The sequence below is a fragment of the Limulus polyphemus genome, unplaced genomic scaffold, assembly GCF_000517525.1.
Source record: "Limulus polyphemus unplaced genomic scaffold, Limulus_polyphemus-2.1.2 Scaffold3390, whole genome shotgun sequence".
Classification (NCBI taxonomy): domain Eukaryota; kingdom Metazoa; phylum Arthropoda; class Merostomata; order Xiphosura; family Limulidae; genus Limulus; species Limulus polyphemus.
In genome coordinates, this window is record NW_013669000.1 from 33,900 (window position 1) to 47,382 (window position 13,483).

Below are 13,483 nucleotides of genomic sequence, written 5' to 3' on the forward strand. Positions count from 1 at the left end.
TCATACATTAAAGATTTTTTGTTTAATTATGGAAGACCAGGGACATGTGTGTGTGTGTGTGTGTGTGTGTGTGTGTGTGTATATATATATATATATATAACAACTTGAAATTTTATACACAACATTATTCATGCACACAAATGGTTTCATTTGCAGTTTTAATAAACTATAGTGCCATCTTTCACTGACAACATTTTAAACATGTGAAAGTAGCATCTTTATACAGCAGTAAACCATTAGGTTTTTTTTCTTTACAAAATGTGAAAACCAACATTTTTATTAATTTTGAATTTTTTTCCTGGTCTAAAATTTACTACTATAAATTAAACAGTTACTCTAAACAAAATAGCAGATTTCATTGTTACAGCTATAATGCCCTATCTCCAGAAGAAAATGGAGAGCATATTCACCAGCATATTGTGGCTTGAACCTTCCAATCATTAGACCACACTCAGCCTACCCTTAAATTGATCCCAGATGAAACTAGTGATATTCAACCAGCATAGAAATGATAACAATTTTACAAGTACTTCATACTCATATAATTAAAACTTTCATATAAGAAATGCATAAAATTAGGAAAAACATTTCAGCATGTAAAACAAAAAATCTTATATCTTACAATATATTAGTTGCTAATCTGTTGCAATTATAATAAGTCTACAGCACTTAATAATCATCCTCATCATTTTAACCTACACACTTAATAAGTTATCAGATATGTTTAACTGTATACTGATAAAAAAGGGTAGAAAAATATGTTGCATATGTTTGTTTGTTTTAATTTCATGTAAAGCTACATGAGGGCTATCTGGGCTAGCCATCCCTAATTTAGCAGTGCCAGACTAGAGGGAAGGCAGCTAGTCATCACTGCCAACTCTTGGGCTACTCTTTTACCAATGAATAGTTGGATTGACCATCACATTATAATGCCCCCACGGCTGAAAGGGCGAGCATGTTTGGTGGGACAGGGAATCGAACCCACAACCCTCAGATTGTGAGTCGAGCACCCTAATCACCTGGCCATGCATTGCATATGAGAAACTGTATTAAAATATGCTAACTCTAAATCTTCTAATATCGACAAATTAAAATTGTAATTTTGGAAAATGTTTTGTTTACATTCCATTACGGATGAGACACAGATATGGGTAAAACTTTATTATTTATCTGGAACGAAAAAGTTAAGTTATATTATGGTGACATTTTGTATAATTTGCATGAACATTAGTAAAGTTTTATATATATTTTGATGTATTCATGTATGTCTATATAACATAGTTAAGTGGAGCAGGGTAAAATTGTGTTAAATATCTCTGTGAAATAGATACTGTTGATTAGTTGTCTTCTCTATGTTATCACTTCAAGAACAGGGAATTTTGTGTGAAGATAGCCCATTACAAAACTGAAACAAAAAGGTTAGATAATATTATAATAGTTTTACAGTCTCGGCATATATCCCAGTATTTATTTAAACATCACAGTCTTTTCAAGCTACCTTAAAAGCAATCTATGGATCTTATCTTTAAGTGTTCACTTTTAAAAGACATTAGAGTTCTTAATATAAAGACTTTTACCACAATAATACTATTCACTCTTACATAGTTGTTTCTAATAAACAGCTGGAGGTCTTAGTCCTTACAAGTTGGTAAATATCACAAATCAGTCAACAAAGTTTTCTTAAACCATCACAGAGAAATCAGAAGGTAACAGATGAGCTAATAGTTTTAATTTAGAATTTAGGAACTAAATATATACATAAGAACTCTGTATGATAATTACAGTGAAATTTTTTCTCAAAAATAATATGGCAGACAAGAAATACATTAGTCCCTATAATAACACAGATGATTGGTATTCTAAAATAATAACTGTATCAGATATTTAAATGAAAATGATACGTGTTCAATATTAAACAGGCAGACAAGAAATCCTATGTAAATACATTAGTCCCTATAATAACACAGATGATTGGTATTCAAAAATAATAACTGTATCAAATATTTAAATGAAAATGATACGTGTTCAATATTAAACAGGCAGACAAGAAATCCTATGTAAATACATTAGTCCCTATAATAACACAGATGATTGGTATTCAAAAATAATAACTGTATCAATATTTAAATGAAAATGATACGTGTTCAATATTAAACAGGCAGACAAGAAATCCTATGTAAATACATTAGTCCCTATAATAACACAAATGATTGGTATTCAAAAATAATAACTGTATCAAATATTTAAATGAAAATTATATGTGTTCAACATTAAATATAGGTGCTAGAAAATGATGAAACAAACACTATGTGCTCCAAACAATCTCCACTGATACTAACTTACAGCAAGTACTAGTAGAATATCACCGCTGATGATATGTAAAGGCTGATAGAACGTACTACATCATGTTTATAAATCATTGAGAGTCTACCTACTATTGTATTAGCAAAATGTGATTCTTTACTCCAGTTTCTCAAGGCTGGTTACAAGATAATGCTGAATAACAATTTCAATTTCCAGTTTATTCAAATTAATTGTATTTAATATAGGTATAAGAAACAAAAACTGAAATGTTGATACCGCCCTAATCTTTTTTCTACACAAAGTGACTAGTTTTTTATCTTAAAGCTGCTATAAATAGGATTCTAATTCACATTTTTATAGCAAACAATAAGATTTTACCAATGTTATATCATTTAGTTCATCTGCACCGAAATCAACCATTTTTATCTATGATTTTATACAAACTCAAGTAAAGTATAATAGACTGTCAAGTCAGCAAACTTAACAAAAATATGTAATTTTCAAACAGGAACAATCGTAAATATACAAAAATCAAAGAAGAATGTTACAAAAGAAAAAACTAAAATTAACATAGGATCTAGTCCTCTTTATTCAATAAACAATAAAAAATATTTAAAAATACTTTCCCGATATAATTGAAATACAACTATATATTAAAAATGGAATTTACTAATTCCACAAGACACCCTCTTTAGTTGAAGAATGAGGTTTCATTTACTAATTCCACAAGATCAACCATTTTTATCTATGATTTTATACAAACTCAAGTAAAATATAATAGACTGTCAAGTCAGCAAACTTAACAAAAATATGTAATTTTCGAAACAGAAACAATCGTAAATATACAACAATCAAAGAAGAATGTTATAAAAGAAAACTAAAATTAACATAGGATCTAGTCCTCTTTATTCAATAAACAATATTTAAAAATACTTTCCCCATATAATTGAAATACAACTATACATTAAAAATGGAATTTACTAATTCCACAAGATACCCTCTTTAGTTGAAGAATGAGGTTTCATTTACTAATTCCACAAGATACCCTCTTTAGTTGAAGAATGAGGTTTCATTTACTAATTCCACAAGATACCCTCTTTAGTTGAAGAATGAGGTTTCATTTACTAATTCTACAATATACCCTCTTTAGTTGAAGAATGAGGTTTCATTTACTAATTCTACAAGATACCCTTTTTAGTCAGAGAATGAGGTTTCATTTACTTATTCCACAAGATACCCTCTTTAGTCAAAGAATGAGGTTTCATTTACTAATTCTACAAGATACCCTTTTTAGTCAGAGAATGAGGTTTCATTTACTAATTCCACAAGATACCCTCTTTAGTTGAAGAATGAGGTTTCAGTTACTAACAGCTTTTGTCACAACATTTTTAACATCTCTTCCTGTTTGCAGGCACTTTTCGCAAAGATAGATAAGGATTCAAATCATTCAAATTTGACTCCAAAATCTACTGTGACAAAATTTTAGTACAAGTAGTAAGGCAAACAAGTAAACTTTTTAAGTAAGAAAAAGATTTGTCACACAAGGATTAAGCAGTACATGTAGGTGTAATAATGATCAAGCATATGTATCACTCCCTGCAAAAAAAAACCCTCAAGATACATTGTAGCAACACCACAGAAGACTTGGTGTGACTAATCATGCATATTCTTCCAAAATATTATTATGATACACAGTTTAAGAGGTTTATGAAGAAAAACAAAACCACGCAAGGAAGAAGTACCACAATTAGCAACCTATGAGGATAAACATATTGCTTCGTGAAAAAATTTTTTTAATTAACTTTTTTTTGGCTGATTAAGTAAAACTAGAATCATTTTGAAAAAAAAAATATGTTAATGTAGCATTTTATAACATTATAAGTCATGTACATGATAAAAAACATTTTGTATCACCAAATCAAATATCCCCCATTACTTGTTTAATTGCAGTGTTTATTATATTTTGTAAGAAAATACTTTTGATATATTTGTGAGTTATCATTTCCCAACTACAAACTTTTGTTTCTCATAAAATTGTCACAACAATACATAATTTGATAAAAAAAAAAATATTAATAAGCTATTCAGCCAAAGAGTTGCTAGGATTTTTGTTTTTTATAATAAAAGTATACATTATAAATTTGTTCAATAACCACCATATTATTTCAATGTGGGTGCACGGTAATAATGTGGTGACGTAGTTATTTTGCCATGAAACGTTGAGCACGGACAAAATTGAGGAACACTTGTTCTAGAGTCGTCTGACCGATTGAATAGTCTACAATATTGTAGTGAACTTTAGCATTCTCCATAATTCCAAAGATTTCTGCCCAGGTTAGTTGGGTATCAGGAATGTGGTAATGTAGAAAACCTTGATGTGCCCTCTTTAAGATGCAGCCTTGAAATGTGTTCTCAATGAAACTCTTGACATCTTCTAAATTTTGATGAAAATTGGTTTCTGTCTTTTGTTGCCTCTGATGCTCTGCATCAGGCCTGTAAAGAGGGTTCACATGAGAACCCTCAGATTGAACTTCTGATGGTAGTATGGGATCTCTCTTAAAACGATGACAGCCGACTTTAGCAATTAATGTATAGCCTTGACCAAACTTATTTTTGAGATGTTGAGGACTTCCCAAACAACAAAATTTTCCATTCACCATGATAGCCAATCGGTTGCACAAGGCTTCACATTCCTCCATGCTATGAGAAAGGTCATTAATTTAAAATATTAAATCTATATACATATATATTTTACTTATATGAAGACACTGCTCAACTGAAACCACAAAATTTGATACTTCCAAATACTTTTGAATAGTTCTACCATTAACTGTCATGGAACATAAACCAAAAAATAAATAAAATAAAACAGGGGAAGAGTTCACTAACAGGTGAATAAACAATATTTTTTTGTTGCAACTTTTCTACTCCTTAAGTGGAATTATGTGAACTCAGCAGTTATTTATTCATACTATACAAATGTTCTGAAGATGTTTAACTTACCAAGCGCTTTCCTGAAAACACTTAAAACATTAGCTTTTCAATGCTTTACAGATATGTTGGCAAAACATTACACACTATATATCAACACTATTAAAACCTCTATAGATCCACAACACTTTAATATAAATAGTTAAGGAAGTTTGATTCAATTGGTTTTTTTTTCAATAAAAAGGGAAGAATATAATTCTACAGATAAAAGCTGAATATGATGTGTTTTTATGCACTTAAACTAACATAAAACTTACTATAATATATCTTGTTCTAACCTATTCTTAGAGTGGTTACCAAATATGAACATTTGTACCAACATCTGTGGGTGTGCAGGGAATGTTACTTTTCAAACAGGGTGGTTGGCTTTTGGAATGAGCTATCTTCAAGGGTGGTAGAGACAGAAAATTTAACTGAGTTCCAGAAAATATTAGATTAATACATGAGTAGTAAAGGGTGGTTATAGTTGGGAGCTGGAAGGGAAATCCTTGATGGGCAAATAAGCTCCTTTTTGTGCCTTTAAAATTTTATGAAATATTATTAGTTTATGCTGTTTGTGTGTGTGTGTGTGTGTGTGTGTCAGGCATACTGAGGGTCCAGGAGTAGGTTTTCAGGAGTACTAAACAAGAATCTGGCAAGAGATCTTGCATTCCTTGTCTGCCCGTCAGGATCTTGTGAGTGTCATGTTTGAAACTGTGTTCATACCCCAGCTTGCAAGTTAGTGGGACTAAATATGGCACATGTGTTAAGATACAATAACAAGCATTCTAATGGGTTTATTTTTGGATATAGAAGTAACTAGGGATAATGAGTGAGTTGGAGTGTTCATACCCCAGCTTGCAAGTTAGTGGGACTAAATATGGCACATGTGTCAAGATACAATAACAAGCATTCTAATGGGTTTATTTTTGGATATAGAAGTAACTAGGGATAATGAAGGAGTTTGATCTTTTTCTAGTGGGGATATTAGAAAGCTAAGCTCTTGAAGATTTTTGAATATCATTTAATATTCTTATTCTTATTTGAGTTAATTAACAAAAGAATAATTTGATTTAAGAAGACTGGTGAATAAAAATAGTGGGTTAAAGCTATAAATTAGAGTTTAGTTGTGTAAGTTGTATTATAACATTAGATTAGGCTTACAATGTGTAATGGTACTTTAGGCTTAGCTATAATTCAACTTATTGGCAAACCATAAAACAGGTTAAGTACATTGTTTTCTTAAGTAAATTTGATTGTATCTTCATATTTTAAGGATAAACTTGGTTACTTGACTTTACATCCATTAGTTTAAATTCAGCTTATAGGTTATAAATCAGACGAAGTGCGTTGTGATTTGTATTATTACATAAATATCAAGTAAAGACTTGTTATTTGTCACTATTTAAATGCTAAGCTTAATTACTTTAGTGTGAAGAAAAAGTCATGGAAAAATAATGTAATATATTTAACTCTCAAACGTTAGGCTTAACAGTGTTGTCAATAGGCTTCTGGTATTCAGTGTTGAGTATTTATCCCCAGACTACAAGTAGAAATACATTGGTTAAGACTAGTATTGGAGTTAAGCACTCATTGTTTGTTATATGTGATGGGTGCAATGAGTGGGTCTTATTTTGGAACTGGTATGTACTTTTAAGGAAGCTAGCAGTACTACTTGCTTTACAAAATGATTTAGATCATTTAGTGAGTTGGGCAAATAAATGGCAGATGGGTTTTAATTATAATAAATGCAAGATAATACATGTGGGTTATCATAGTTTGAATTATAAATATAATTTGGATGGGTATAACCTTAACAATGATATGAAGGAAAGGGATCTTGGAGTAGTGGTTGATCAGTCTCTTAAGCCATCCAAGCAGGATTTTGTGGCTAGTGGTAGGTCAAATAGGATTTTAGGTTATATCTACATAAATAATGAATACAAGTCTAAAGAGGTTATAATTTCAGTGTATATATCACTGGTTAGGCCACATTTGGAGTATTGTGTTCAGTCTTGGGCTACGTAGCTTAGGAAAGACATTGAATTGTTGGAAATGGTTCAGAAGAGGGCTACTACAATGGTGCCTGGGATGGAAAGGTTGTCATACAAGGAGAGGTTAAGTTGTTTTCTCTTGAAAAAAAAAGAGTCAGAAGGGATCTGAATGAGATGTTGAATATTATTAATGGAATTGATAGTGTTGATGTATCATCTTTTTCATACTTAATGGTGAGAACAGTAGGACTAGGGGACACAAATAAAAATTTTGGTAGGGTAGGAGTCATTTTCAACTAAGATAGTTTCATTTTTCTAACAGGGTAGTTGGCCTTTGGATGTTGTGGAGGCAGTAAATTTAAGAGAAAGCTTGATAAGTATATGAATGATAATGGCTGGCTTTGAAGTTGTTTTTTTATTGTTTAGTTTAGTGGATGGGACAGCCTAGATGGACCAATAGGACCCTTATTGTCCCTAAATATTATGTTACGTTACTGGGGTCTCTGGGAATCATGACGAAGCCTTTGAACTCCACAACAGATCATGGGTATTTTGTGCACAATAAAAGTCTCCATCTTTACATGTCAAAGCTGTGAATAAGGCATAGTTTGTAATATTTATTACAAATTTGAGTAAAAGAAAAATACTTGTCTCTAAAATTCCAAAAATTGATGGTCTATCATTGAACAAAGTAACATTTCTTAAACTGTTTATGTAAGAAATTGAGTGAAGTTCAATAACAATTTTTCTACTAATAAATGAGTATAACTTAATTTAAGAACTTACAGGAAAGAAATTGCTTTCTTCATCTCCATAAGTACTTTTTACTTCTGTACTTACACCAATAAGAACACATTTTAACTTCTGAACATGTAGCTCATACAGGATATTTCCAAAAATCATAGAATATAAAAAAAAGAACAACTACATTATTTATCTGCAGTAATTTTGTGAAATAACAGCTCATTTGGTACTGATATATGCTGCTGCTGGTAGTCATAAGTTTCAAGCATAACGTGTCAGAATAACCCGCACCTCAGGAAAACATCAACCCACCTGTGAGATGTGAGAATGATAGATCTTCCTCGAGCTATATTTTTTTCGAGAGCATCCCATAAGCACCGTCGTGCTACTGGATCCATCCCTGTTGTTGGCTCGTCCAAGAAAATAATGGGAGGGTCCCCAACAAGTGCAACTGCTGCACTCAACTTTCTCCTGTTGCCACCGCTGTAACAGAAAGTTCTTTTTTTGTATATTCATAATATTCTCATGATAAAAATAAATAAGTTTCATTTGTTTGTTTGTTTGAAGTTAAGCACAAAGCTACACAATGGGCTATCTGTGCTCTGCCCACCACAGGTTTCTAAGCATTGTAAATCTGCAGACATTCTGCTGTGCCATTGGGGGGCAAATAACTTTCAAAACTTCTGATTATGTAAAAGAATTTTTCATACTTTATAATTTTCACATACAACTCTTTGAAACATGTTTAATTTGTTAAATATTTCAAAAACTATAAATTGTTAACAATCCTTATATCCATATTCAAAGCTGTAGTCAACTGTGGTAGTTTTACACAGAACTGAACTATTTTCTACTTTCTCTTAGTGAATTTACATACAAAACCTGTAACAATATGCTACAATCTCTGTGTGAATCTCTACATGAGAATATAATGTTACACAGCCAGTATCTATGTGACAGTATAATGTTACACACCTAGTATTTATGAGACAGTATAGTGTTACACAGCCAGTATTTATGAGACAGTATAATGTTATGCAGCCAGTTCCTAGTTGATTGTAAACTGATACAGTATCACATTCTATGCAAGAGTATAATGTTACACAGTCAGTATCCATGTGACAGTAAAATGTTATACAGTGTCTGTATGCGAGAGTATAAAGTTATACTGTCAGTCTGTATGTGAGAGTATAATGTTATACTGTCAGTCCGTATGTGAGAGTATAATGATATACTGTCAGTCTGTATGTGAGAGTATAATGTTATACTGTCAGTCCGTATGTGAGAGTATTAGGTTATACTGTCAGTCCGTATGTGAGAGTATTAGGTTATACTGTCAATCGGTATGTGAGAGCATAATTTTATACTGTAAAAAAGTTTCACTTGTACAAATTAAATATTGATGACATTAAAAAACAAAACTGCACTGCTTGCACCCATCTGTATCTTTTTGCATTTTTGACTGTATGAAAACTCAAATTCAGGGATATTTGTATCACATTATTCATCATCAGTGTTTTGAATTTACTGAATTATTTGATTTTGTAATTTTTGGACACAAATAGCACAAAAAATACTTTTTTAACTCTTTTAAGATGAACAGAATTGTACAGATTTGTGTGTTTATTGTAATGGAAAATTGTTGTCTACTTAAAAAAGTTTAATACTAAAAAACAAATAGGAAAATAAAAATTGAAATCTGTAAGCAATATGATGTGGTAAGTTTCAAAATTCATTGTATCACACACACAGGAATGTAAAATATCAAATAGTATATAAACCATTAGTGTATAAGTAGCTTTATTAGATAGAACACATACCTGTAGTCCTTCACCCGTTTATCTATATGCATGTTGAAATATAACATGCTACTAAGATGAGTAATATGTTTTGAAATGCTCTCTCTTGGCATGCCTCTTAAATGAGCGAACATTGTCAGAACTTCCTTTCCAGTCATCTGCTCAATCAATGCATCAAATTGAGGACAATATCCAATAAGTTGTTGAACCTGTGGTTGAAAAATAAGATATAAAAATGTATATAAATATATACATGAAGGAATGAAGCTTCATTTATTTGTGAAGTTTGACAACAGTGCAAATTCAAATTATAATGTCACTGGTATTGCATAGGATTTAACTTCTAGAAACAAATTCAAGCATACCTGTCTCACATGTTTCTTAATGCTCAAGTTGTCAATATAAGCATCCCCTGATGAAATGGCCTCATCACCTGTCAACATCTTAAAAGTAGTTGTCTTCCCAGCTCCATTAATTCCCAGCAAGCCAAAGCATTCCCCTCTACGAACTCCAAGTGAGAGGTGGTCAACAGCTAGTAGCCTCTTATAGTACTTTGTGAGGCCTTGGAGAATTAAAATATTGGATTGAAATAAGCTAGAGATAGAGGTCAAGTTTATATGGTCCTTCTCTTTTATGACATCATCATCATCATCAACAGCAGATACTGCTTCCTCTTCATTTATAGTAACAAAATATTTATTTTTGCACTGTACAGCATATCGTAGTGATCGAAATAAATTAATTTCAGCAGCATATACACAGATCCAGAACATGATGGATTGAAGCACAAGAAATGTCAAGTGGCGACCAATGCCAGGGACAGTCCAAGCCAAAAAGTTGGTTTCCCAAGGCAAGCAGACATCACCACATTTGCCTGAAGAACAAATAAACAATTAAAAATCATTCTTTCCAAAGTTTTTCATTCTTGTTTTGTAAATCAGATAAAATCAAACAAAAATAATGTATAATTCTCTTCAGCAACCAGTTAGTAAATTGCTTTTAAACAGTTTCTTTTTTTTCACAATAGTAAAATTATGATTCTATGTAAATTCTACAGTTCTGATAGGAAGTTCTAATGACTGACTTCCAGACAGAGAATGTGGCACAAATACATCATACCATATGGTTATGCCTAGTTCATATCATTTACAATCTTGTACCAGTTTCTTTGGATCAAAACTTGCAAAACTCTACTGTCATAGCTTCCTAACAACTAAATTTATTGTTTTGTCACAGCTATATTGGAAGAAATGCAAACTTACAGTGAGTTACATAACACACTCGGGAAAATACAATATTTTGTTACATAATATACTAGAAACTAGGAAGTATCTTTGAGTTTTGTTTTAAGCTTTTTATGATCTGTACGAATATTTGAAAAGCCTTCTTGGTTGCACAAAAATTAGCAGAATCACAAAATTATCGTTTTGAATTAGTCACAAAAAACCTGCACTTCACAGGTGTGTGTGTATATGAGAACGAATGCTTTAAGTAAAACATGAACATTACTTTCAAATCACTATGAGTCCATTTAGTTTTTTGATGTGTATTTTTAATTAAAAATAATAAATAGTAAATTTAATGAACATGTGATAAACAACTCTACCCAGAATTACAAAAAAATATCTTATTAAGTTCTTAAGATAAAGATTACCATAGAGCCAAGTCAAAAGCTAAAATCTGTCTTAGAAAATATCCAACTGACAATTAAACAGTCTTACTTTACTTTCACTTATTTTTCACACACTGTCCAGCCCAGTGATTCTCAATCTTTTCCAGTAATGTACCCTTAGTTAATTTTCAACATTACCATGCACCCCCAAAGTGGCACCATCACTGTTTGTTTAAGCAAAAATAATATAATAAGTAAAAGAAAAATATCAGAGAATGAAAATTAAATCTTAGATATTAAAATGTAAATATTATAGATTAAAAAATTATTGAAACTAACATAAACTTTTCTTATAATACAAGTCTAGATTGTTTGTTTTATAACTTATGGAAATGTATCTGTTGATAGAAGAAAACTTATCAAATGGTTATGATGTAAAGCGAGATGATAAATAACAGAGTCCAAAATAGTAGTAACCATGAGAAATGGTCAGAATACACAACTCACCTTTACAGCAAGGCTTAACAATATCAAAACCTGGGTTATCTTGAGGAACAAATTTGCAGGCTATTTGAATGAGCTCCCTGTTGCATATTTTATTAAACTGAGAATTCTGGTATAAATTACTGACTGAACGGCCAAGACAGTAATTTGTTAGGAACACGGAGAAAGTCCAATCCAAAGCTTTAGCTACATCAGCTAATTCTAGCTGTGGAATCTCCAAGATACTGACAGCCACAAGACATATAATCCCTGTGAACAGAGACTGATTAAAATGTATAATATTTCAAACATATCTTTTAAAACAAAATTGCTACGGTCTACCTTCATAACAAAAAAATAAATTTTATTGTATAGTTAACTGTTCAAAAACAAATAATGCTGTATGTGGTATCATATTTATTCTTAAAAGATTTAATTTTAATTTCGCATAATACTGATGGCAGTCATACATAGCAAAATTGACTATATTTTTTCCTTTATTTTTTCTCATCAATCTTATCTGGCTTGATACCAAACTTTTGCAAGAAATATTAAAAACCTAATGATTGAACTATACCACACAAATTTGGTACTATATGAAACACAGGTAAAATAATGAACTTTTACACTAAAAATAGCTGTTTACAGAATTGTAAGGTCAAGGCATGATGATAAATTATTTGTTGTGATATAATACAAACATTTAAAATATGTTCACCAGTATTTCTTTACTTTGTTAAGCTTATCAAACACACTTACTGTATAAAACAAGCAATCCAAAAAATTGGAAACTTTTCTAATTCATTTCAAAATAAGTTTAATTCATGTAATATAAATTCTTTACACTCTAATTGTAAATATATATATATATATATATATATATCATGTTAAATCTTTAACATAAGGTAAAACAAGAAACAGGACCCTCTTAAACTTTTTACAGGCTTTTACAGATCTTTAAAAAACTCAAAATATAATACATGAAACAGAATAATATCTTAAGATTCCCTAATTTTTCACTTGCTTCTACAGATCTTTAAAAAACTCAAAATATAAAACATGAAATAGAATCCTGTCTAAAGTTTTCCTAATTTTTCACTTGCTTTTACAAATCTTTATAAAACTCAAAATATAAAAACATGAAACAGAATCACATCTAAAGTTTTCCTAATTTTCATTTGCTTTTACAGATCTTTAAAAAAACTGATAAAAAATTAAGGACTCTCGCTCTTCAAGTTTTCAAAATTTTAAAAATGAATTATATGCAGCACATTCAATTCTTAGCTAAAATGTCATGATATAAATGAAGTTAAGAAAAAAAAGCATTAAGGCATTTTTGAATGCTTTGTTCACGATATAATGAAATGATCAGATATACCTGTGTACATAATAAAAAAATATATATACAGACTTTATGGGAGTTCGATCATGTATCCCAAGGCAAGTGTGATGCAATCATACCCTCAAGTTGTTTTAATATCTTAATATCTTAATATATATAATATCTTATATATATATATATATATATATATATAAGTACTCTACATACATACAGTAGACGACGAGTATACAACCTA

The 13,483-nt window shown here is 30.7% G+C and overlaps 1 protein-coding gene across 1 annotated transcript in view; it reads right to left on the reverse strand.

Moving 5' to 3' along the window:
• Positions 1-1,128: 1,128 nt before the first annotated feature.
• Positions 1,129-13,483, reverse strand: part of LOC106469275 (ATP-binding cassette sub-family A member 3-like) — a 72,732-nt gene continuing 60,377 nt past the window's right edge. Inside the window, exons 19-23 of the mRNA XM_022397748.1 lie at positions 11,931-12,189; positions 10,177-10,685; positions 9,833-10,020; positions 8,325-8,495; positions 1,129-5,004 (exon numbers count right to left, since the gene is read on the reverse strand). Coding sequence (XP_022253456.1) covers positions 4,506-5,004; positions 8,325-8,495; positions 9,833-10,020; positions 10,177-10,685; positions 11,931-12,189 — 1,626 coding nt within the window. The 3' untranslated portion in view covers positions 1,129-4,505. The remainder of the gene's footprint in view (positions 5,005-8,324; positions 8,496-9,832; positions 10,021-10,176; positions 10,686-11,930; positions 12,190-13,483) is intronic.